The sequence below is a fragment of the Falco biarmicus genome, chromosome 9 (assembly GCF_023638135.1).
Source record: "Falco biarmicus isolate bFalBia1 chromosome 9, bFalBia1.pri, whole genome shotgun sequence".
In the NCBI taxonomy this organism is placed as follows: domain Eukaryota; kingdom Metazoa; phylum Chordata; class Aves; order Falconiformes; family Falconidae; genus Falco; species Falco biarmicus.
In genome coordinates this window covers 55,627,135-55,652,404 of record NC_079296.1, presented here as the reverse complement: position 1 = coordinate 55,652,404, position 25,270 = coordinate 55,627,135, and the positions used below count along the sequence as shown (strand labels likewise).

At 42.7% G+C, this 25,270-nt stretch overlaps 1 protein-coding gene across 19 annotated transcripts in view; it reads right to left on the bottom strand.

Moving 5' to 3' along the window:
* Positions 1-25,270, bottom strand: part of JAKMIP3 (Janus kinase and microtubule interacting protein 3) — an 89,616-nt gene that overhangs the window by 35,520 nt on the left and 28,826 nt on the right. For 12 of the 19 annotated variants that reach the window (XM_056352629.1, XM_056352615.1, XM_056352621.1 and 9 more), the window contains exons 3-10: positions 21,292-21,431; positions 18,542-18,783; positions 14,759-15,256; positions 4,356-4,571; positions 2,607-2,726; positions 2,027-2,173; positions 1,013-1,144; positions 469-504 (exon numbers count right to left, since the gene is read on the bottom strand). In XM_056352629.1, coding sequence (XP_056208604.1) covers positions 469-504; positions 1,013-1,144; positions 2,027-2,173; positions 2,607-2,726; positions 4,356-4,571; positions 14,759-15,256; positions 18,542-18,676 — 1,284 coding nt within the window. In that variant the 5' untranslated portion in view covers positions 18,677-18,783; positions 21,292-21,431. The remainder of the gene's footprint in view (positions 1-468; positions 505-1,012; positions 1,145-2,026; positions 2,174-2,606; positions 2,727-4,355; positions 4,572-14,758; positions 15,257-18,541; positions 18,784-21,291; positions 21,432-25,270) is intronic. The other 7 variants (XM_056352628.1, XM_056352624.1, XM_056352622.1 and 4 more) reach the window with 3 other exon arrangements.

The window sequence follows — 25,270 nt, the reverse complement described above, 5'->3', positions numbered from 1 at the left end:
CCTATTAGTGGCTTAACTTCACAAAATCTCTACTGAGAATAACAAATGGATGAGTCAGGCAAGGGCAGTGACTGAGAACATGCCAGCATGGGTGAGACAAAGCTAGTAGTAATCAGACTCTAAAAAAAATAATGCAATTCCTACGTGGCAGAGCTGTCCCAGGGATAGGGGGCGCTCGCTACAGGCCGTCGGGACAGGGTGGCCACAGATGCCTCTGAGGTCATCCCAATGGTGAAAAAAAAGCTTTTCTCTCTCACCAGGGCTTTCTGCCCCACTATCACTACATTTTCCTCCAGTGAACAACTTCTGCTGATACGGTCTTTGACAACATCTACGCTGAGAAAACCAGTGTGTTAGCTTGCTGCCTGAACGGAGATGTGAGCATAAATATTATTATACCCTGCATGCTTTTTGTCAATAGCAACTTAAAGCATACAAAGATGAGGATGAAGTTAACATCATTCTTACCATGACACTCTTCACATAGCCAGCAGTTTCCAGTGTCTAATGAAAAAGAATGAAATAATGTCAGTAAGTGTACAGTTATTTTTTTTTTTAAAAAAGGTATTTTCTCAAGGAGTATTATGATTTCACTTTTTTCTGTTTCCAAAGAGTAAGAACATGTTAACAAAGAAGCAAAACCCCAAACACAACATTGCAGACAGCCCCCTTGTACTCAGCAATCTTTAGCCCTGATGCTGTCTCCAGCTAAAGGAGCTCTGGCATTTTCTCTCACAGGTGCAGGATCTGGCCACCAGCATATCTACTGGATGTCCTGCAATGGTTCTGTCATGCAAGTGCAATGTAGATTGAAAGGGTTTTTCCAAACACTATACCACAGATAACTTATATTCAATTCGGATACTAGCCATCCTGTAAATGCCTACCATGTTCCACTGCTGTGAGCTGTGCCCATTCACTCACAGAGCGCCCAGGCACCCCTTGCTTAGCCTTCCTGCTCTTCTGCTATGGCCTTAGTTGGCCTCGTGTGAGCGCGGCAGCATCATCTCACCTTGGACAGTTCGTCAATGATGTTTTGCTGTTCAATAACTTGTAGTCTCAGGAAATCAACTTCTCTTTCTTCCTGGCTGTGGTCAAGGTCATTTAAAGAGCTTGGTCTCCTTATTGTTCCAGCTCTTTGCCTCTAACAAAAAACCAAACACACACACACGCAGAAGAAACGATCAGAAGGCTTTGCCAAAGAACAGCATATAACCCTCCCCTGCACAGCTAGTGATGCATCTAACCTAATGGCTGTTCTGGCAGCTACCCTGCTTCCCTTTTGCTGAGCGTTACATCTCTGCTGCAAACACGCCAGTTAGTCCTGCTCCTCAGACTGCTGTGTGAAGCTCGTGGTCACTGGAGAGGGCAGTGGGCATGCAGGGCCATTGCACCCGCCTGTTTGCCTGACCAAGATGGGGGCTAGCAGCGGCTCAGCTGCATGGGCTCTTCAGTCCTGCCAGGAGCCGTGTGGCTTTCTCCTGCAGGAGAAGGGATTGTGACAGCTCGCTCTGGGTTGCCCTCATCCATTTTGACCTGCAGCAGCCTCAGAGCTGCAGCACCCATGGGGATGGCCTCAGCCCTCCCACATTCACGTGATGTCAACATCTACTTGCTAACCACTATCACTCACTAACAACATTCACCTGGGAAAAAAGGAAGGGTCACAAGTCCAGATTTCCTATGGATTATGAGGGGATTCTGGTACAAAAGTCAAAGGTGAAGAGGGCTGCCCACGTGGAAGCTGAGCAGCTGGTGGCTGAGCCATCACCTGGTCAAAATGTGCAAAGTTCATGCAATTTCTTTTCTTCAGAACTATTGGTTTTTAAAGCTAAATTAAAACATTTTGTGCAAAACAAAGCATGTTCAAGCCACAAACTGCTCAGCAGCACACCACAGAACACCACAGCAAGCACTGGGAAGGGGAAAGTTTCCTATCGAACTTGCAAGTTTAGGATGATGCCTGACTTCATCAGCCCTGTGAGTACTATATTACAAGTTCTTCCCAGAGCACACGGAGACTTACCATTGCTATATTTTCTTGTGTTACAAATTTTAATTTATTTTCCATTCGACGTAAGGCATGTGACAGTTCTTCATTCTTTCTACTAAGGCGTTTATTTTTGTCCAAAATGGGCTTGTACTGACTTTCAGCCTCTCTAAGACGTTTCAACTGGAAGATAAAGAGAGAATTAACACCTCGGGAGCTGTCATTTTTCATCAAATATATTAATAATTTTCTTTAACTCTCACATGAGCAGTATTTTCTCCTAATGCAAAGCAGAATTGATCAAAAACTCTTGGTATTTTCCATTGGGAAGCAGACTGTTCCTCCTTCATGAGATATTCAATCTGTGCGACAAGTGTACCATGTGGGGAATGTATTTATTTTAAAAAAATCAATAATTCCAGATAACGCCATCTTAAAATGTCATTGTTATATGAGCAAAGATGAGTGTGGTATGCCTACCACCAAACACAGAGTGTAAGGAGGAAACAGCTACTCCTGAATGATTTCCAAACAGTCCAGGAGAAAACATCTTGACATCCTGGGGGCAAGGCACAACCATGGCAGCACGTTCACCAGCAACCATTGCTGCACTCACCAGCTCGTTCCTCTCCTCTGACAACAGAGCGTTCCGGTCCTCCAGCTTCCTAATGATGGCACTCAGTTCAGCGATTTTAAGTTGGAAACGCCGGGCATCCTTTTCATCCAACTGCTGTTCCTAAAACAAAGATCAACTGCAAATAACTGTTCATAAGTGTACACGCAATATCAAAATTTTCTAAAGTTCAAACTTTTCCTTATCCCAAATCCAAACATTTCCAAACATTACACGGCAGAGTGTAACCTATGCAACCTAACTGACCACTGAAAGCTGCAGGATGAGACCAACAGAAAGTTAGGAGTGAAAATGTAACAAAGTATGCAAATGCAGAAGTATGTGTATGCAAATACAAAGTCATGAATGGTAAACTTGGAAATAGAAAAGAAAATATCAAAAATTAAGGCAATGCTTCCAAAGTATGCCGCTGTTGAACTGAGTGCTTCAGACACATCACCCACTCTGAGGACTTTATTGTAAGAAAATGATTATTAAAAATACTGCAGTACAGATGGGGAAAATTCATGCAATTATACCATTGCATAAGCTCTTCTTCCATAAAGCTTTGGCCCTTGTTGGGTTCTAAAGGGTCACTAGTGAGGCCAAAGGGGTAGTACTTTATCTGAGTGAAAATGCTTAAATCAAATTATAAATGAGTAGAAATATAGGTAGACATGTACTTGTTCAGAATCAGAGAGAAGTTAAATCTATTTACAAATGTGACAGACGTTTCCCCCTTCTCTAGGACTTGTTCTGGTGTCTGGCAGAAGTTGAGTACGAATTGAAACAAGCAAATTAGTGTCCGTAGTGCTGGTGGCACTTTTGGGAGGTCTAGGGTTCCTCATTCAACAGGTGCAGGAGAGGCTTGGGACAAAGAATAAAATAGTTTGGTTTGCTCATGTGTAAGTATTTACACTTCTACTGAGAAAATTAAGGCTGTTGCAAAAGAAATCTTGATGAGAATCAGCAATGAAGAAAATTTGCGTACGTCAGATATATGAGGTCAGTTAGCTGAGGATATTTTAATATTAGCAAATTAAGGCAAAAGCAGAAAGGTGCCATAATTATATTAAGAAAGCCATTGTGAAAGGGTGACTAAAATTTAATGTTCTGGATATTGCATTGTAGAAAAGAAATAGGAGAGAATAGGTTAGCAGGTATTTCATTCACTGTCTGGTTCACTGAAAGCGAGAGCACTTAGCAGCACAAAAACCTGAGTTAGCAGTGGTGTTCCAGGAGAAGTGCAGGATTTTCCCATGCTTTCATGCACCAATTACTTTCCCCTGTTTCTCTTTGTAAACTGGCATTGTCTATCTGCTCACAAAATCCATTGTTAGCAGTTCCAAAAGCTAGCACACATACATTACTTGGTTAGAAACGCATTTGCATCATTTGTTGGCAAAATTGTGTCAAACTGTCAAAATTAAGGCAGGTGGCAGAAGTATGGTACAGTGAGGAAAAGGAAGAGAAAAAGAACAGAAAAATTTCACCCTGCTAACAAAACCAAACCAAACAAACCAGAAAACAAAACGACAAAAAAGCAAAAGCTCTCCCATAACAAGGTTTCATTTTAAATCGCAAAGGTTTGGCTAACAAACGAGAGGAAGAAATTGGTGCCTCAGGCTTTCCCCTGCACGGCTATGGGAAAGCTGTTGCTCAAGGGTGCACTCATCAAGATTCTGTCACTTTGTGCCATTTTGTCACTCTGTCTGCTCGTTCGTTTAGGTGAAACCACGTGAAAGTGCTTACGGGGCTTCCCGAATGATCTGAAGCGTCTCCTGCACCACTTGCATAAGGAAGTTCCCGCTTGGGGCTGCTCAGATGCCGATCAGACTCTTTGATCTGGGAAAGTTGTTCATCTAAAGCCTCCTTTTGGAGCTGCAGTCTCTGAGCATGCCCGGCTTGAACCCCTAACTCTCTCTCCAGCACGTAGACTGCTCTGTCTTTAAACTTAATCTCCTCCATCTACAAGGAGAACAGAACACAATCACACAGGCAGGCAGTGGCTTGATGACAACAGAGCATCTTATGACCCCAAGCGTGGCCAGAGAACAGTTGCACAGAGCCAAGACCCCTCAACATGGAAAATACAACAACACTCTCTTGGAATTAGAACAGCAACGAATATTTGACAGTGAACATATAAATTTAATTACTCAACCAACTTAGGAACATTGCTCTTCTTCTGCGGGCCACCCAGAATAAAATCTCTGTTCAGCAGGAATTTTTTCATTAAAATGACTGGGAAATATCCGTATTCTTAGTACCATATCAGAATAGCTTAAAAAAAAAATAAAAATCAAAGCCTAACAGTCCTATTACAATTTGGATCAGTTCACTCAAAATATTGTAATGATTTTTGCAGCATTTAGCTTGGACATCACCTTTTGAAAATCTGGATTCATAATTTTAAAAGAAAAATATTAAAACCTGAATACCCTCTTAATTTTCAAAACACAGGAGTGTGAATTTTCAAAATTCTTTTTCCAAGTGTCTCCCATGTGAGCAATTTGTTTAATTATCTCCTTTCCATAAGAGGTTTTGCTCATGCATAATAAACATTATGCAAAATCATTAAGTGCTCAAAGGACAAATGTCCAGCCATCTCTAAATCTCTTCTTTCCTATTTGCCTGCACTGTTCTCGCTGAGTTCAGAGCGCCATGCCCATCACCGCTGGCTTGGGCACCGTCAGTTTGCAGGTGCTCATGGAATATTTCCCGAGGGACAGTGTACTTGGATTTTTTCTGAATGCTAATGTGGGATGAAACGCTCCCTCTCCACGAAGCTGAGCCAGGTTCCCAGCATGGAGCGATTTGCCCCAAGGTGTGGGGTGGAGGGGTGGCTCGCAGTGTGGGCTGGGGGCACGTGCCATGGCTTACCCCTCAGAGTCTAGAGTTCAGGTAAGGGTGGCCTGTGCCCTGCCTAATAATGAAAAATTACAGAGCACAGCCCAAAACCTTCTTCTGTGTCTGCAGTGATGTACGACACCACAGCAGAATCTCAGGCTCTTCCCAGCTGGATTGCATACATCTACATTATACATGAATATAAAGTATTAATTACACTCACATGCCACAGGGCTGCCAAATGTGCTTACAGATAATGATTCTATGGAAAGAATGAAATCATATACATCCCCTAAAATGTCTGTCGATCTGGTTTTGGACATCATAAATGCATAAGATTTTTAGCATAAGTTTTTGAGACTTTACAAATTTAATTTAAAAGATCAGTTTTAAAAGGTGGCCTGCTTGACACAAGAACATCTTGCCTTGTGAGAACTGAGTTTGATACCTTTATCTTTGCTAGCTTTGCCTGTAAACCTGGGAAAAAATTACATTTTGAATTAACAGATCACTCCAAGTACTTTCTTTCCAATAACTGCCAACACGGCCCACCGAGGGAAAAAGGAAGCGATAGTGATGGCAGTTTACACACCCCCAGTAATGGTGGTGGGAAATTACTTCCATTAGGTGTTTGGGTGGATGGGTTGATTACAGCTTAAATTCCACAGGAGAGGACACAGTTGGCTGGGGCACAATGACCCTCCATTGCACAGCACGGAGGCTGCATCCAGACCCCCAGAGCACTGCCCCACGACCCCCCCAACCCCACACCCCACACCCCATGGGGGAAGCACCGCAGCCCCAGCCCCAGGCGAGAGCCCAGGCGTTCCCGAGGGGCTGCGCTGCCCAGGTGGTCATCCCCTGCGGTAGCCATAGGAAGGAAGAACCTAGCCACAAGCCCACAGAGATCCCACACTGCCCTGAGGAAACAGCGAGCCTTTGCCAAAAGACAGCACAAACCTCATAAATACCTGTGTGGAAACAGCGTTTCAAGGTTAAGCACAATTTAGGGTCTTTTAGTAAAATGGAACAAATCAATTGCCCTTTGGGTACCATTTTTTTAAAGGTGCTTTCTGCAATTTCCATTAAGAAAACAGTCTAGTAACTTTGAATGAAACAAAGAAATGCCTCCTGAGGTCTCACTGCTAAATACCTCATCAGGCAGAAATCTAAATGGAGGTATAGATGAAAAGGTAACACACCATCAAATGATTATTTGTTTAAGATAAGCAGAATATTGGGTAGTTGATCCCTATTTATATGAAAACAAAGACATGTTACAACATAGAATCATAGAATTGTTTAGGTTAGAAATGACATTTAAGATCTTCGAGTCCAACTGTTAACCTAGCCCCACCATAGGTAGCACTTTAAATTAGGAGGAACAAAGAAACTGGAGAAAAACACAAAATATTTCACGCTATTTCACAAATGGTTTGTTTTCCAGAAAAAAACTCTAAACATAACCTTCACAAACAACAAAGGAAATACCAGCATTCACATTTTCCTTCATATGATTAAATTCACATTCATGAAATATACATAACAATTTGACGTTCGCAGCCTATCGTTAAACAGAAATGTTGTAGAAATAGTACAAATCGAAGGAATCATGTCACTGAAAAATATTATTTAGCACATTTCTTCCTAGTGTTAGTAACATTAAGAAAATGTAAAGACAAGAAACAACTTGCAACTCACTGGAAGAGGTGCTGGTCCCCAGGCACGCACCCCGCCAGGCTGTTGCACACCCCAGCCTCATTCTGCGATGGGTGCGGGACCGGTGGGTGCAGGACCAGTGGGACTCCTCCTCCCACCCCTGTGTCTGATGGCTTAAGACACCAGCAGCGCCTGGGAAAGGGCGTTAGCATGTAGGAGCACAGCATCCAACCACCTGAGAGGATGCCCTGTGCTGTGCTGTGGGTATTCCTGCTTTCGTTCTAGCGGGCTGCCTCGACGTGGGATGAATGTTGATGTGAGAGTGCTAATTAATAACCAGCCCATGAGCACAGCTGATGCTAATTATGCAAACATAATCCCATGCAAAGTTAAATTTGTTAATCCCTCCTTGTGCTACCCAGACCTAACACGGTCTGACATGCAGCTGCTTTTAAGTCACATTTTTTTCTAAATGTAGTATTTCCATCATGGTTGTAAACCCAACATGTAGGTTCCCTGGTTGGGAAATTTCTACTTGCAATGTTCCTGGGGCCTTTGCCGCTTTGCAAATTCACAGAGGCCATCAGGAGCATGGCTACACACCCCAGAAATCTGCCTTTGAAGCTGGATAAAAGCCAGTTGTTTGCATGCAGCAGCTTTAAATGCAAAGGAGAAGCCCCCGTCCAGCTGGGGCTGTTCCATGACCAACATTTCCCCATGGGCACGGTGTTAGCCAGCAATTAGGACAGGCGAGGAGACCTGCCCCGAGCCTCAGGAGCAGAGGGGGCTGAGCTGCCAGGCCCCCCAGCCAGGCTGATGGCAGATGACAGGAGATGGGGTTGCCCTCCGGCATTACACCCCCCGAGAGACAGGGTGCACATGCAGGCTGGCAGAAGAGGGTGCAGGTCCTGCACGCTGCGGCGCGCGCCTTCACCTCCCCTCTCCAGAAATAGATGCAATTGCCTCTTTGTCCTGGTGATAATGTCACTCAGCAACAGCCAGCTAGATGAAGTTCACCAGTTTTTGCCAAATACTCTACAAGGATAACTCTGGTCAGTGTCCTGATACTGCACATTTATATCAACCGCTCTGCTTTGTTTTGCAGACAGCTTGGGAGGTGGTGGGACCATACCTGCAGTGTGATACTGCTGACTAGTTAACGTACCTAATTTGAGGCATTGTAAGCCTGCTAATATTCCTACTGCACCTTTAAGTCAGGCTGTCACACAACACAGTTGTGTGATTCCCACCACTGCAAACAATGGCAACACAACCAATACAATACAGGAGCAAGCTGAAATGTCTTTTTTTTTTCTTTTTTTTTTCTTTTTTTTACCAAGGAAAATTCTCCATATTTCAGTACAGATGAGAAACAAATGCAGTGTCATCACCTCTCACACTACTGTAACATTGTAATATACATTACTATGTATATTGCAATAATAAGCTGCACATTGCAAAGTACATGATGTTATTTTTAGAAGAGCAAAATGCTCCTTACAGGCATCTCTGCCATTCTCACATCCCACATCCACACTGCGGCTCCCAGGAACACCCCAGCCCATTTTACTGAGCCTCTTGGCAGCACGGGGCTGCAAACTGATGCATCTCTTTCATTGTTGAGGGAGGAAATGAAAGCTGAGAACGTTTCATGCTGACTTTGCTGCTAGAGGCATTGCAATGAGCTCCTCCTGAAGATAATTTCTCATTGCATTATAGCCATGAGGCAAGAGTAACCCCCCATCAGAAGAGCCGATCCCACAGCCTGCCTCTCCTTCCCAAATCCTATGCCATTGCTAGGTCATACCATAGAAGAACTTGGCTCATCACATTGATCCACGGGAAAACTGTCCTATTTCACATCCATGGCTGATTTTCTGCCAAGGCAGCTTACTGGACTGGCTCACTCTGCGTCTGTGGCCCGGTGCAGGAGAGGAGGGGTGGGCACACTGGGGGCTCTGGTAGCCTCATGTGCTCAGCTTGACTCAGCTGTGAGGTGAAAATACCCACTCTAGTCTCTGAATTTCCTGAATCTCACAGGTTGCATGGGTTTTAAGAATCATCATTTGTTGACATTAGAAAAAAAGTGGTGGCTATCCCATTGCTTCTTCTGAAGCAACTAAGAAACCCTTAAGAAACAATCAAGACATTAAGAAATCCTTGAGAAAACCTTAAGAAACTGGTTTCCAGCCATCACCTGTGCCTGGAAGCTGTTGGGCAGAGCCTAGCACTGCTGTCCCACGGGACAGCAGTAGCTGTGGTTCATGGGCTGTGCAAAGGTACCTCCCAGGAAACTTCTCCTCTCCCATCTTCTTCCAGAATTAATCCTCATCAAAAGGTGATCGCTGTCTGCATTGCATGACCATTGTTCCAATAACCTTGCCAAATCGTCAGACATGAGAGGAGACGATACATCATCTGTTCTCAGTTAAACAAGGACACATGCAATATTTATTACCAAAATCTTCATTCTGCAGTGTGGTTCTGCTCCAACTTTGGCCAAAGAATGATTCTATTTCAGATGGATTAAATCCCAGTTATACTTAACCAGACAGAAAGTATTTATGGCCCACCCAGTAAATGTAATATGCTCATTTCCAAACAGCATGCTATGGCAACTGTTACACACAGTCAGGTACTACCTGGGAGCTGGTGACATGGCAAACTGGTCCTCCAGCAGAGCGGCCCATGGGGGGCGGGGGCGGTGCTGACGACATGGCTCCCCCGGGATCACACCAGCTCCCAGTGCTTACCTGGGAACAGGCACCCGGACACGAGCACTGCCGCTGCCTTGCTGGCAATGTCACCAGCTGAAACGACTGACACAGACAGGCAGCGTTTGGACCCTTACTACCAACCTGCAAAGCACCAGAATGCCACTGGAATCACTGGAATGATGCAGAGGGAGATGTGGTAAGCTGTTAAGCACAGGAAGGTTAAGTGGTGCAAGTGGAATTGTAATTTGCTGCCCATTCAGGCTATAAATAATGAAAAAATGTCCTTTGCTAGGTAACTAAAGCCTTTCGTTTCTGAAAACTGGTTCCTTTTGGAGTTTGAGGTGTGAGTTGAAGTACACAGTATTGGTAGTGTTCTATGGAAAGCTACTCATATCAAATTGCTAGATACTTGTGGACTTATATTAAGATATATTGAAAAAAAGACTAATCAGAGTAGATTTTTCAATGAATAATAACTTGCACAGTTTGTAACAAAAATTCTAACAGAATTGAATGCAATATTATACTTGAGTAAAGTACATTGGATGGGAGAAATAACTGTGCATAAAGAAAGATTCAAAGATTTTTCCCACATGACCTATTTTGCATTCTCCTCTTTTGCTCTGCCTTCAAATACACATACTTTCCTCACGCTCAGGACATGCTCAGCACAGCAGAATTATTCAGTGCCACTGGTAAATGCCATAAAATGGAGTGTGCGGTGTCTCAGACCTGCACTGCTGGAAGCAGAAACCTCACAACCAGTCCCAACAGCTTCAAAGTGCTTCCAGACGTACAGGAGCCCCAAGCCCCGTGTCAGGTGTGTTGTAGCACAACAGCTACGCAGTTACAGCACAGAAGAGAGTAGACTTCTTGGTTAGGACCCTCCAAAATGCAGAAGTAACCTTGCATAGCTTTTCATGTACAACAAAACTCTTCAGTAGTCCAGGTTTAGTTGGAATAAATATTGTTGTAAACGAGGTTCAAACCACAAATGATGAAAAAAAATAAAAATCCACATTTGCAAGAAGGAATTATTCACTTTGAATAATTTGTCTACCTTTCAGTATAGGGGGACTACTGAGATACCCATATAATACCAAATATGGTAATTTTTCACCACATAAGGGAATAAAAAGGAGAAGATAAAAACTGAATCAGTCACTAATAAAATGAATATTTAAAAATTCAGCTTCCTACACTTTTCATCTGATACTGTCCTTTAAATCAGACATCTTCACTAATTTACCACTGCCCAACAGAGAAATCTCAAGGAAGTGCCTGTAAATCCCTGCTGTATGGGATTAGTCCAAAACCATCAGTACCAATGAGTAATTACCCTTTATCCATGAGTAGTTACCCTGGCACCTGAAAAATAACTAGAATAAATAGCTAGAATTTTTATTTGGTAAATATGAAGTGGCAACTGTTTCTAAAGAGAGATTACACCTTGTTAGCTGTTACAATCTGCAAGCCTCTGCGGGCCTGTAGTGCAAAACTACCAAAATTACCATTTGCAAATATTACCCCTGCTTCCTGTGTATGTAGGGTCCGCTGAAAACATTTCCTGGCACAGCAGCGCAAGCTGGGGGGGACCCAGCTTGCAGTTGCATTTGGAAGTCTTCTGTTGACCACAGTTATATTTTGGATTTACTTTTACTGCTGGAGATGAGTATAACACACAGGCAGGCGCATCTGGTGTGGTAGGCTGCAGTCAGCTATTCCCTCACCAAGGTCTTTTCTGGAGGAGGGTAGAAAGGCAGGAATTCCCCTCAGGAACTCGGCCAGGACAAAGTTCATGCACTGGCACTGGGTTTGGCTTGATGCAACAATTTAACTTCATTCAAAGTTGTAGTAAGTCAACAAACTGAAAAGGTTCATAGTAGAGCTGGTTATTTTGAAAACCTGAGCACATATATATATATATACACACACACACACACATATATATATTTCATGCATCTCCCTTGGCAAAATCTGACAAGAGAGGATGATGCTGAAGACCAAAATAAACTCCAATTTGCACAAAGTAAACTTGATGGCTGTACAATTTCTTTTTGCATAATGCTGCATCTTCATACCACACCAGCCTGGGCTGGTGGGAGGGGTCCCTGTCCGTGGCAAGGGGTTGGAACTGGGTGATCTTTGAGGTCTCTTCCAACCCAAACCATTCCATGATTCCATGATCTGTTACTTTAAAGGACAGACAAAATTTTTCCAAAAGTCTAAAGTGAGACAACAACAAATGTATTCTTGTCTGTCCTACAAAAAAAAAAAAAAAACAACCAAAAAAAACCCCAACCCAAACTACTTTTAATTTGAAAGGAGAATAATGGGTTAGTGCTGGCTCAGCTTTTTAAAACAATCTCCCTCTGACTATGTATTGAAGTATTTTCCCTAAGATAAGTCTCCATAGATATACTTGACTTGGAAATGCAAAACGATACCTATCGGAGATAAATACCTTTAAAAAATTACTTCACTTAAAGGGCTTCACATCATTGCAAAGCTAAACATGAATGAGTACAACTTGTCTTTATTCTGACTGAACAAAAAAAGCAGTATTTTTCTAGGGATGAAATTACAATTTACTCCAAGGTTACTTCCCCCTTTGATTAAAATGACTAAATAATGCATCGTACGTGAATCACAGAGCTTTTCAAATCCTGATGTGAGTCTTTTAACAATTCTGTGTGCGATATCTGCCACAGCGGGTCCCTAAAGGTGCCATGGGGGATGGCTGCCACAGCGGTCCCCGAAGGTGCCATGCCATCACTGCGCTGGGCGGGCAGACTGACCCGCTCCCAGTGGGCTGTCCCATGTTCCTCTCCATCTCACTGCAAACCCAGTGAGGCTCAATGACTGTACTTTATTGATGGACCCTATCTTAAAAGGGGCAAAAAGCACTGGTTTTCAGTAATTGTTTAAGTGTTTTGAGAATTGCCTCATTTTCACAGAGAGGAGAGCTTTTATCATGTGATGTGGCACAAGCCCTTCCCCCGAACCATCTGGGCCCTCCCCTGCAAGGTGCCAGGAGCCAACAGCTCCCATTGAAATCAATTATGGTTGAGTCAATGGAGCTGAAAGTACTTAAAGCCACTCAGGAAGTACTCAGGGCTTGGTAAAATGATGGCATCATGTAATTTAATTAGTACAGTTAGATAATCTGATTCTTTCAAGCAGGAATTAAAAAAATGTTTGATTTTCAAAGGCAATTTAGAAAACATAACATCAAATCATTCTATTCCTTATAACTAAGAACATATTTATTTTATAGCTTCTACATTAGAGGCTATTAGCGTGGACTTTTCATGTAATGCAGCAGGTTTATTTAGGATAGACATTAGCCATCCTTTCATTCTGATGTATTAAATCAATGCATCTAGTAATGTACATTTTGGAAAGACTTACACTGCAGGATATTTGAACAGTATCAATAGATCAGTTTGTTATAAATTATTTTAATATCCTCTTCATAAAAATAATCTGGGGGGGACGGGGACTTAACATCCTAAAGTCTGAGAGAACGGGTGGCTAAATAAAGGGTACGTAACACTGCTGTGTGCTGGAGCAGCGCAGGGAGGGTCAGTCACTGGGTTGTGAGGACACAGGAGATGCTGTACTAGCCCTGAGGTAGGGAGGTTCTGCCCGGTGTTCGCTGAAGCATGGCTGCGCTGCCATACTCTGAGTGGGCCAGTCTGCAAGCTGATTGTGCATTTAAAATTTTTTTTTAGGATTTAGGTAATAGTCAAGGGATAGTGACTTAGAAGAGGCATGAATGAGTTTATACTGAGACACTGAATGCTATAAGAAAGCATGGCAAACACAAAAAGATAGTGACATCAAATAAATACTGAGAATAAGACCCAAAATATGCATCATGAAGGTAGGGGTGTTACATTTGTTCCCATGTCCTTGGGAAAGGCAGCAACAGTTAAGGGATACAGTCCTGCAAATCAGCTGCGTGCTCCCAGGACTCCAGGAACTGTTAAGGCAAGCATCTGAGATGGCAGTGGAGAACAAAACATCCTAAAACCCAGAAAGTGTTGGTGACCTGCCGGCCTCTCATGCAAAGACTTCCCATTTGGAGGGAGCTCCCTCCTGCAGGGAGTTCTCCTGTTTTACCAACAACATGATCCATTTTAACTTCTCCAACAAGTTTCCAAACACACTGGAGGAGTACTCGTAAGCCATAAGTATGTAGCTAGCACCTTCAAGACTCACACTGTTGCAACTGAGACCCAGGTGGTTCAGTTTGGTGACGGGAGGCTGATCAGCACACGTGAAGATCTGGTGAGGATCAGATGAGCAATGACAGGTGAGGAACCCCAGTGGCCTCTTGAAGGTGGGAGCCTGCCAGGTTGCTGCTTGTAGAGCTACCAAAGGAGGAGCACCAGCGCCTGTCCTGGGGTCACAGAGAGGAACACCTTCCCCACCGCCCTGCAGAGCCAAGGGGGTCATTGCCTACAGGGTATAGGACTCACTATGGGATGCAGAAGAGCGAGCATTTTGGGATTGCGTAAAGCTCATTATGGGATTTTTATGGGAACTAGCAAAGGAAAGGGAGGGACCAAGGTGGATCAGCAAGGAAGAAGTGGTGGGGTAATAGAGGCATGGGCCAAGAAACATAACGGTTTTGTAGAATTGCCCAAACCAGTTAGTAACCCAAGAGGTTCTTGATATCTGAAATGTGAACAATATTAATAGGCACTGACATGGATAAAAGAAGTTCCTTACAAAACATCCTAATAGTTATTAAAAAACATTTTGACATCTCTACTAGTACATGTAAAACAGATTTGAAGCAAGCTTTGGAAGTTTGAATGTCTGTCGTTACCCACTCCTTTGGGTCCAGCACTGAACTTTCATTTACTTACTATCAATAACGTAAGTGTTAGGAAAAACATAGAATCAAATAGCAACACGTACCAGTCTACGAATTTCTCTCTCACACTCCCTCTTAATTCTGCTGATTTCCTCTTGATGCAGGTGATATACACTCCTTATCTCCGCTGCTTTAATTTTGTCAGCTTGGATGACCATAGTTAAAGCCTCTTCCACCTGTTTCTTAGCACCCTTCAGCTCTGAAATTTCTTGCTGCATTTTGATTTTCTCGACTTCAAACCCCTTCTTGGCCTCCTCCTTTGCCTCCGTAAGCAGCACTGTTTTCACCTTGTCAGGAGCCCCATCACGTACAGCATTGAGAAGGGTCTGTAGTCTCTGGATTTCATTATCTTTAATTTTTATTACTCTAAGTAGTTCAGCTTCATGTTGTCTCAAAAGTGCTTCTCGAACAGCTTGGAGCTCCTTCATTTTCTCTTCATGAAGTTTGACTTTGAGCTCTGTTACCACTACTGTACTTTTATGCTGTTCGTGCTCCTTGATCTGCTTAACTTCCTGATTTTTCTCCCTTTCCAACTTGCTGACCTACAAAGAAAATAATAATAAAAAAGTACAGTATTTTCGATCAACAAAATTATCAATAAAAATCATAATATTATTTAAAAGTGGGATGGATCACTTTACAGTATTAACTTTAATCTTTTGTGTCTGTGCCTTAGAATGAAAGCCGAACCTCTTGAGTTACTATCACCACACACAGACCTACACATTTGGCATTTTGTTCATTCTTTACAACCTAATACCTTATTGCATATTAAACATCGCTTTTTAAAGGAGGATCCAGGTAAACCCAGGGTCACTGAGCTCTGCCACATGGCCTTCATGCTGTAGACTTACGAAAGAGCAATTCCTCTCTTGACACTTTTTATGTGAAGAAAATACAAATTTTACAGGCATTACAAATCTCTGTAAAACATTTACACAGGGAAAAGTTTTTCTATAATTTATGGCAAATACCTTCAACACACTGTCACGGAGTGACTGGACTTGAGGTCCAGCAGGTGCCTGTGTGGATCTCCAGTAACGCAGTCAGCAACGCAGTCAGGAGGACTCGGGGCTGTAGAAGTGATTCTAAACCTACCACAAATACTCCAGAAGTACCAGCGAGTGTTCACCTTGTCACTGATACAGCCACTGCAGCTCCACATAATCAAGATCAACAGCAGCAATGACTAAGAGCCTTAAGGTACAACCTACCCTCTGGGTTGTGATTGCTATGAACCACCACGCTTAGCTAGGCACCAGCGTAAAGCTCACCGTCTGTAATTCCATCCATTGCACTGGTACTGTGCATCCTGGCTCAGGAGTTATGTGTGCGTATACACACCACAGAAGAGCAGACAGAGCTGTCAGGCAGTCATGAGTGATTTTCTGGGCTACAAATGAGAATCACGTGTCTTAGGGGAAAAAAGGATGCACCTCAGCTTTTTATTGAAGTGGTTGGTGCATAAGGGCAGGCATCACACTAGAAGCTATTCCCAGCATGTATTTGCAGTGGCTTTTGCAGTGTTTGCATAGCTGACCCTCTCCTTTGGGCAGATTTATTCAGAGGCAGCGAGTTCATGTCTGTTTGCTCTGTCTTTTCTGCACTATAATGTTTAACAGAACAGCCTGTGCACACATTTAAATGCTAAAATTAAGAAGTGGATATTCACTATGTTGTGTTTAATTACTGAAGTGTTTATTGGGAAAAATGTTCCAGCCAATTCTGTTCAGTAAAGATCCATTTTTCTTCCTCAGCAGACACCATCAGGTTTCCTTGCTGAGAATATGCCTAAGCCCGCCTCACAAATGAGAACACTGCAGAACCAAACTGTGAGGGTGTAAAGAAAAAAAAGTGACATTACAGAGAACTTTGAGAATTCTTCGAAGGAAAACAGTAACTTGCGAATATAGAAAAAGAACCCTGACAAATTCATAGAAAAGACCTTTCTTTCACTAGAAACCAGCATAAGCAGAAATATCTGCACATTTAGAAAAAGAGAAACAAAAATGTATCATAATTTTGAAAATTATGGATATTGAGGGTGAAAGTCTAGGCACCAATACTGATTTTAGCATCCTATTCTCTTTTCATAATTAAGTAATAATTCCTTGCAATCTTATGGACTTTTTAATTTGCCCAGTTCCGTGCCCTAAAAAGCATGAGTTAACACAATAGAAATAAGTATCATAAAGTTACGCAAGAAGCACAAAACCCAGGTGAACTAACCATCCATAGCCGAACACTACAGCAAATGTATGCTCAGAAATGGCTAAAGTGTGTGCAATACGTGCTAGAAAGACTAATGTTTAAGGTAACACACATTTAGGAATTAGCCAGTGTCTTGCAGAGTAAGTCTGAGTCATTCCTTTATTTTTTGGCTGGATAGCTGCAGAAGCTCTCTCATCACATTCCCAGGAGAATACATGAGAGATCAGACACCGAGCCGTTATTTTGGCACACTCAGGCACACAAATCCAAACCGCACTATGTGCAGATGCATATGCAAGACACAAAAAGCTCTGTGCAAGCTACCGTGAAGGCCCAAACAATTGCATTTTATCAGATGCTTTTTAAGGAATTAATTATTCAGTACAAACAACTAACTATATCTGACCACAGAAGAGTCAAATGACATTTCAATTTAAAACCATACCATGCACTCAAAAGAAGCCATGATGAGAACTGGCTGGGGAGAACAGGGAAAAGGAAAACAGGGTCCTTGGTCTTAAAACTGCAAATGCTGCTTCACAACAGAAAGATTAATAGGTGTCCTGCTTATATATATATATATATAAGCACCCACCCACCCTTAGAAGCTTCTTCAAAAATCAGATTCATAGCCTACAATGTCTAATAAAGATGCAAATCAATGGAAAAAATGCACAATGTCATTCTGTCCCTGCATGGCAATCCATGTCTCTATAAACATTCTGGAACTGAAAAAAAAAAAAAAAAAAGTTTATCAGTAGAAATTAATTTGCAGGACTAGGCAAAAGCAAATAAATTTTTCATGCCCTCACTGAGAAGCAGTCTGAAGGGTATGGCTGAAAGCTCTGAAAGCCAAGGCTCAGGCTGCAGCAGCCGCTGCTCTCCCAAAGGCTCAGGGTGAAACTGTGGTCCTTAAACTTTGGCATTCAGAGTGGGAGGGGGAGCTGAGGCCTATTACCATACATCTGGTAATTGTAAGCCAGTTTGAAGGATTTTGAGCATAAAACCCAAATGAAATTAGTGTAAATGTGAAACAGAAGAACAAGCCAAGAGAATTTCTGAATAACATAAAATTGTATTCAAAACCCTCAACATAGCCACCCTCACAAATAGGTAAATATTTACTGGAAAGGGTTGTAGCGAGAGAAACAAAGGATGTGGACAGCTTTCGGCCTGCCGCTACGATTATGCCATCTGTTTTGAACGGGTGTTTGTTTTTCCAGATCTTTTGCTGGCATTTAGCTATGCAGTTTTCCAACTTCTTCCTGGATGGTGGGAGCAAACATGCTGCCTGCAGCCGAGTCCTGCCTGCCCAGGGGCTGTCCAGTCCTCACTGCTTGGCTTTCCCACCGAGAGCCATACCACCAAAGCACCCAGGCTTTCAGAGTTCTTTTGTACTGTACGCAGGTTATAGATACAAGGAGAACAGTCTTTAAATCTGCAATAAAGGGGTTGGCCTCTCGCTTCCCACAGAAGGCTAGCTCCAGGGTCATGCACTCTGATTTATTGTCAAAGTTGTGTGCAAGTCAGCTTGAGTGGGGCAAAAAGTGGTTAGTGGTCAGAAACAGACTATCTTTACTTTAATTAACGGGGGAAGGAAAGGAAAAGATGCACACCTTACTCTTTTCTTGCTGGAGCTCTATCTGGATGTCGGTGAGCTTGGCCCTGAGCTCTTCATTGGCAGCCTGCAAGGCGGCCAAGGCGTCCGGCTTTTCCCCCCTACCTCGGCTGCTGGTGCCCTTCTTGGACATGGTGAAGCCGCGTGACAGGGAGGGGAGTCCTGCCTGGAGGCCCTTGTCCCAGCACTTGCTTGGGGCTTCTTGTCCTTGCCTCCGTCCCACTACATTTTCTTACTTGCCTGGAAGGAGGGAAATCAGATAAACACTGTCAGAGGCAATGCAATACCCACCAAACACACCGTGAGATACAAGACATTCCTAGAAGGCACGAGGTACATGTCAACCAGCCAAAGTGGCTCTTCCCTGGATCAAGTTGGAGCTAGATACATTCAGGTGTAATAATATTTTGTATTATACCTGTATAGATCAAAACGTTTAGATCACAAACTATAAATGTTTTCTGTCACTTCATTTGCACTGGAGTTCACACAGTGCAGAAGGATGCAGATGTTCAGGAGGGATGTCCAAGCACCAGCCCCTGGAACCATCCTGATTTGGAGACAGCAATGGCTGTATTTTCAGTATAGGATACCTTAACATTCTTTAAAAAGCAAAGTCTTAAGAAAAACAATGCTTGGTTTCCTACAAAAACTTTTCAGATATTCATGATGCAAATAATGAAAGTTGTCTTTTTTTAAAAAAAAAAAATAAGAAGCTACAGAAGCAAGCAGAGATTACCCAAAGACAACATAAGTTTTCTATACAGGAGTGTGCAGTATATCATCTAAACAGCAATTCAGCTCTATATAGGTTTATATAAGTCTGCTAACAATGTAGGAGTTTTATTCGCACTAAGAGGTTTTGCGTCAAATCTAAGCAAATGAAACCGAGACAGGCAAGTTCATTCTATTAAACAGTGGAGAACTGGGCAAATGTGGACCCAGCTTCACAGAATTCACATATTGATATAGTTTGCACCCTATGCCTACCCATTAATCCCAACATATTCATAAATTATACAACATACACAATTTATAGTGATAACTTCAGATTTGTCAACAAAACATACAATATTAAGTACAGTGATAAAAGCTATATGCATTTTTGATTTTTACTTCAAAATTCTCCAACAGAGACTTTGCCCCAGAATAAACAGCAGCATTCTGGAATGGGTAAGCATTACAGTCTGCAGAGAGTGTGCCAAATTTAGAAAATCATATTGTCAATGAAACTCAAAGGTCCTTTATAATCAATACTATTAAGGAAATAGTTATTGAAAATTCATATCCTTGTAAAAAACATATTCTAGCTTAGTATAACTGCTGGGCATAGGAAGTCTAAGAGCAAGATGCAAACTCACTCCAAAGAATTTGCAGTCTGAGACAAAGACAAATAAACATAGGGCGAAAGACGGTATTTTTTGTCTGTTAATGCCATTTTTATGCTGCATCCATCCCATGGTTCAGAAAACTGTATCAGAATTCTAAGTAAAAATAAATAATTAACCTGTTCATCAAATCAAGTTAAATCCCTGTGATATGTGAGCTCCCTGCACAGAAGTGGATTGACGGACAGCATCACAGTTTATCCTTCATTTGATTCATTTATTAGAGCTGTTGAGGCAGACAGACAGTCCATTAATGTTATGCACTTGATCACTCTGTGCTGAACAAGTCAGCAGGCGAGCGTTCAGGTTACTGTCAATTCTTCCTCTGATCAGTATTTAACTCAGTGCTCATCAATAGCATGAACAGGTTTAATTTAATAGAAACCTGAAGATTGCAAGAAATTCTGGGCAAAATGCTGTGTTGCGGAGGCTTTGTTCAGCTCTGCAGCACTGGAACATAGTTACTGTCTGCACTATTCCCAAAATATGGATGCTCCCACAAGGTTTCTTTTTCTTTCACACTTTCCACACTTTCTGAAGGATCTTCTCGTAAAACATTGCTTTGTCAGAGCAATAGGGAAGAAGAATCCCTATGCTGCTGCAGAAGCTCCTTGATAATTATCCTGTACAATTTTTTGATCTGTGGACATCGACTATGGCTGTGAAAACCCAGTTCATTCCTATTTAAATGATAAACAGCAACACATGTAAAGAAACAGTGGCCTCTGCTTCTGTAGATAAAGCTGACTCACTATCAAGGTTTATTTTAAAATAGTCTATGAAAAAATTAATGGGAGTGAAATCATGAATGAAATGCCTAGAGTACCAGCTAACAAGCTCACACACAAAATGCATGCTCATAGTAACACAAAATGGGGAAACACCATCCGTGAGGAGAAGGGTTCAAAATAGTATTCAGAGAACTGGATGATCCTAAAAATTGCAGTAACAGAGGAGGTATGAGACCCAGTGGTATAAAGGCTCTGTCTTTCAACAAAGTTCTCAGGCAAGACTTGGGCCAACTTCCGACCCAAGGATGGGGATGACATAGTTATGTTGTTTCGGAGCAAACAGCAGAATGGATCAGAAATTTAACAATAACATGTAAATTTACAGAAGAATGTAAAATCTAATGAAAAAGTGTTTCGCTGGAAAACTCTGACTTGCTTAATAAAACTCTATCCTGAACAGATCACATTTATTTCTCAGTTAAAAAAACCTCACTGGGATTTGTTTTTGACTTGTTACATTTCTAGTTTGAAGTAAATCCTTGTTTCAAAGATCTATTTAAGTTATAGCACAGAAATACAGAAAAAAAGCTCAAATTTGGAAAAATATTTCCAACCTTGTTAATACTAACCCTGTTAATGTGGATAACAATCTTTCTGGATGATGACCTTCAATGCATTGGTTTATACATCATGACTCATAGTCAAAACCACAACAGAGCAGCACTATTCTCTGTCCAAGCACGAGTAGAGGCTTAACAGTTCAAGGCAGCTGTAATGATAAAATAACAATAGTAAATAACAATATAGTAATAACAGTAAAATAAGAGTGTAATAGTAATAATAACGAAACAGCCTGATTTGAATTCTAAGAGCAAAAATCCACATCCATTAGGGAGAAAAGAGCAGAGGGAGGCGGCTGCCATGGGGGATATATAGATGGGATATGAAGCCGAGAGAGAGCTGAGAGCATCCAGGAGAAGTGGCTGGAGTTTGGGAGTAACTGGGCAAAGATGCTGAAAGCTGGGGAAATCAAAGCTGAAAGCTGCAAATCTACACCGGGATGGAGTGAGAGTGGGGAGGCTGAGACATAGAGAAAGAAGCAGGGGGAGGAAATTAAGTTCCTGATATTAGTTGATTAAAACAAGGTGCTATAAACTGTTTAAATTCTGTTGTTTCTCAGTCTAGTGTTTAACTTTGTAACCTTGAAGTTTCTATAAAAAGAAACATGTTTGGTTGGTTAAAGAAATAGAAACAAATGAGATTTTAGAGATACTGCCTGCAAAACCTATAAGCAGGAGCAGATGTTCTTCACATTTAAGACTCTTGCTTCTTTGTGTAAGAAGACACGATACATCAGTGATCTACAATGGAGTCTTAAAAACCTTCTTTCTTCATAGGTAAAAAAATGGGGCAGCCTATAGCCACAGGCACTGAATTCCACCTACTGTGATGAAAGTAGCATTTGTGCATATTACAGTTATTTTCTTAAATGATATAACGATCGATGCAGTAGGTGATGCCAGGTTATTTCACAACCTGAGGAAATGAGAAGCAGCGTAACACAAGCTTTTATCTGCTTACATTTGAATGCCAGGCAAATAATAATTTGAGCGATACAGGGATTTGTAAGAATAATTTCAGTCAGAAGGATTATTTTTGACAGACAAGGGCTACAAGAATTTTTGTTTGTTTTCTTACAGAAAATAAAACTAAGGAACCAATGCAAGTAAACTGAAAGGCAGAGATGTTATTAGAGGCTTGCTGGGAGCAGCGCAAGCCCTGCAGCTGACTTTCTGGAAACAGCGCGTGGTAACAGCGCAGAGTAGCCAGACAGCCTGGGCACACACTGCCCAGGGAATCTGAGCAGCAGAAGATCAACTGTTTTGCCACCACGTGCTGGTATTGTCTCAGCGAACCCCTCAGGAGCATCATGCAGAGAGATGAGCACACCATTCCGGGACCGTCCCTGTAGCACCAGGGACCTGATGGCTGCTAACCACAGTTTGCTTGCTGGGAATTCTGGCTGAGGATGATTTGTAGCACCATGTGTCCTTATACTTCCAGTGTTTAACCTTTTAAATTTTAAAACAGGTTTTATATATATATATATATACACACAAACAATTAAAAGGTTTAATTGTATGAGTTAACATGTTTCATGACAACCATCTGCCTAGATCTGCTTTTTCTCTACTAAAAAGTAAAATTTACAATTGGTTAGCTTATTTCAAGAAAGAAAAGCTTGTATTGCAATGTTTACTTTGAGCAGGTCCCCAAAACTTTTGAAGATCTGAAATACTATCATGCAAGGTGTCACGAGAGCAGCCCAAGCGCGGTAAGCTGGAGGCTGCGGTTGCCCACCCTCAGCCAAGGTTTGCTGAGGCTTCACTAGCCAAAGTCACTGCCTGCAGCTGGCACCTGTGCCCCAAAACCAGCGCCAGGAGACTTTCTCCTCTGCAAGCTCTGCTGTGGCTCATGCCTACATGTCCCACAGTAAGTTTCAGGTGACAAAGGGGAAGGAACTGACTTTCAGATCCTACAGGCTCCCATCGGTGCAGTGTGGGCAAAGGGGCTGACATTGGAAACATCTTCCAGACTGGAATGCTGAAGCCTTAATGAGATTTTCCCAAAGAAAAATCAGCTCCCTTGCCAGTACTTAGAGTAATAAGCCTGCTTCAAAAAGGACTACACAGAAATTAGCTGAGGACCCTTTCAATTAAATCTTTAAGGATGAAAAGGGACATAATGATAAAATTTGAACGTAGCCATGAATAACATCCAAGGATTAAGAGATCCAGGTAATAGGAATTTGATCAGCCTTGGTAATGGTCTGTCTGCACGAAAGGTCACAGCAACAAGACCTGCAGAACAACAGAAAACTGTTCTGCACACCACTCTTCCCCGCACAAAAACCTGGGGGGGGGGAACCAGGAAGGTTTCTTAGAGGAAGACCTGCGAGAAAGGGGTACGTTTCTCCTTTCTCATGCTAAGAAAGGGCTACGTTCATTGTAGATTTGCTCATACAGAGTGGAAAGGAGCCTGTGGAAGTGGTGGTTGTGGCAGCCTTCCCACATGCATTCAGAAGCCAGCGGGGATGTACATGCTGGTCAAGAAGCGGCAGTGCCCATCAGTGATGCTATGACTGGGTTTGTTCCTGGATGCATCAAAGGTCAGGCACTGCTGGCAGCTGCCCCACCAAGCAGAGACATCCTGCACATCCCTCCTGAGCTGGAAAAGGCACACACTCGAGAATGATGGAAAAGGAGGTGCCCGCCCTGCCCTGCCCTTGCTGGGGTCTCTGTGGAGGCCCAGGAGACTCCCGCTTCCCCTCCCAGCAGAAGCAAGATCAAATGCCTCTGGGCTTGTGGATGCAACCCTGTCCTTCCCTGGGCAGGAGACGGAAGTCAGCCTAGGACCTAGGAGTACCAGTGTTACCCAAGTGCTCGCTTCAATGGTTTAACTGTAATGGTTACTTACAGTGCTCACTTTAATGGTTTAAAATTTACTTTATTCTATGCAAATTAATGAATGATTAGTATGTCTGAATGTCTTTAGATAATCTGCATTCATGAAATTCCATTGGTTTCAAAGACATTATGAAAACAGACCAATGAAGCCTGCAGGCTCTTGGACTTCTGAGTACGGAAAGATTAAATGCAGTGTGAGCAGCATATATTATTATTGACCAGCTTGATTTATCTCTAGTAAACCAAAAATATAATCAAGACTGCTGTTCACCTGCAAGCACAATGATTTTGAAGGCAAAACCAGCAAAAAGCAACCATTGTTGGAATTTACAAGAGACTTCATGTCAGAGACTAAAAGCTTCAGTGAACACATTATGTGCACCATTCACTTATCACTATTTTCTTCCACGCTGAAGGAAGCTGCAGGAAGGATAAACAAAAGAAACGCAGGTAGCAGGCAGGTACTCACTCACTCGTGGTCTGACACACGACCTGTGATTTAGTCCCTGGAAACAGATGACTCCTGGTGAGATAATTCCTCTGCAGCTCTGCCTTTCCTCGGGAGGTCTCAGCCCTCTGCACCGAGTGCTTTGCCTGTGTCCCCCTGCCTGGCTCCTACCAGGCAGCATTAGTTTCTGGTTTGGGGGTGAGACACCGGTGCAAGGGGACATGGGGGCACAGGAGCTCTTTCTCCCCCGGCATCCCTGCATGACACAGAGCGCTGTGGCTTCCCCCTCCTCAAATGGCACATCTCTTTCAGAGCTGGGTGTCACAGAGAGTGAAAATACCACTAAGGATGGGCACCAGCTAGAGAGACGGGAATCCCAGCTCCCTTCTCCCCCCCGCAGACATACCTCTGGCTGCAGGTATGCATTGCACAGACACGGGCTGCAGCAGCCCACCAGGGGAAATTACTGCAGAATCATTGTGGGCCAGGGCTCCTGACCAAATTTTCCTCCAACAGCCAGGCTGCTCTACGGATTTTAGGGAAAAACCCGAAAGCAATGGTTTTGTTTTCAAGAACTGGTGACACACACAGAGGTCCCCTCCTGTATTCATTGTCCTGCAGACCACAAAGGAATTTACAGAGTTTGAAGTCATCAGTCCAACTGGGATATGATGGGTTGTTATTCCCAGGAAT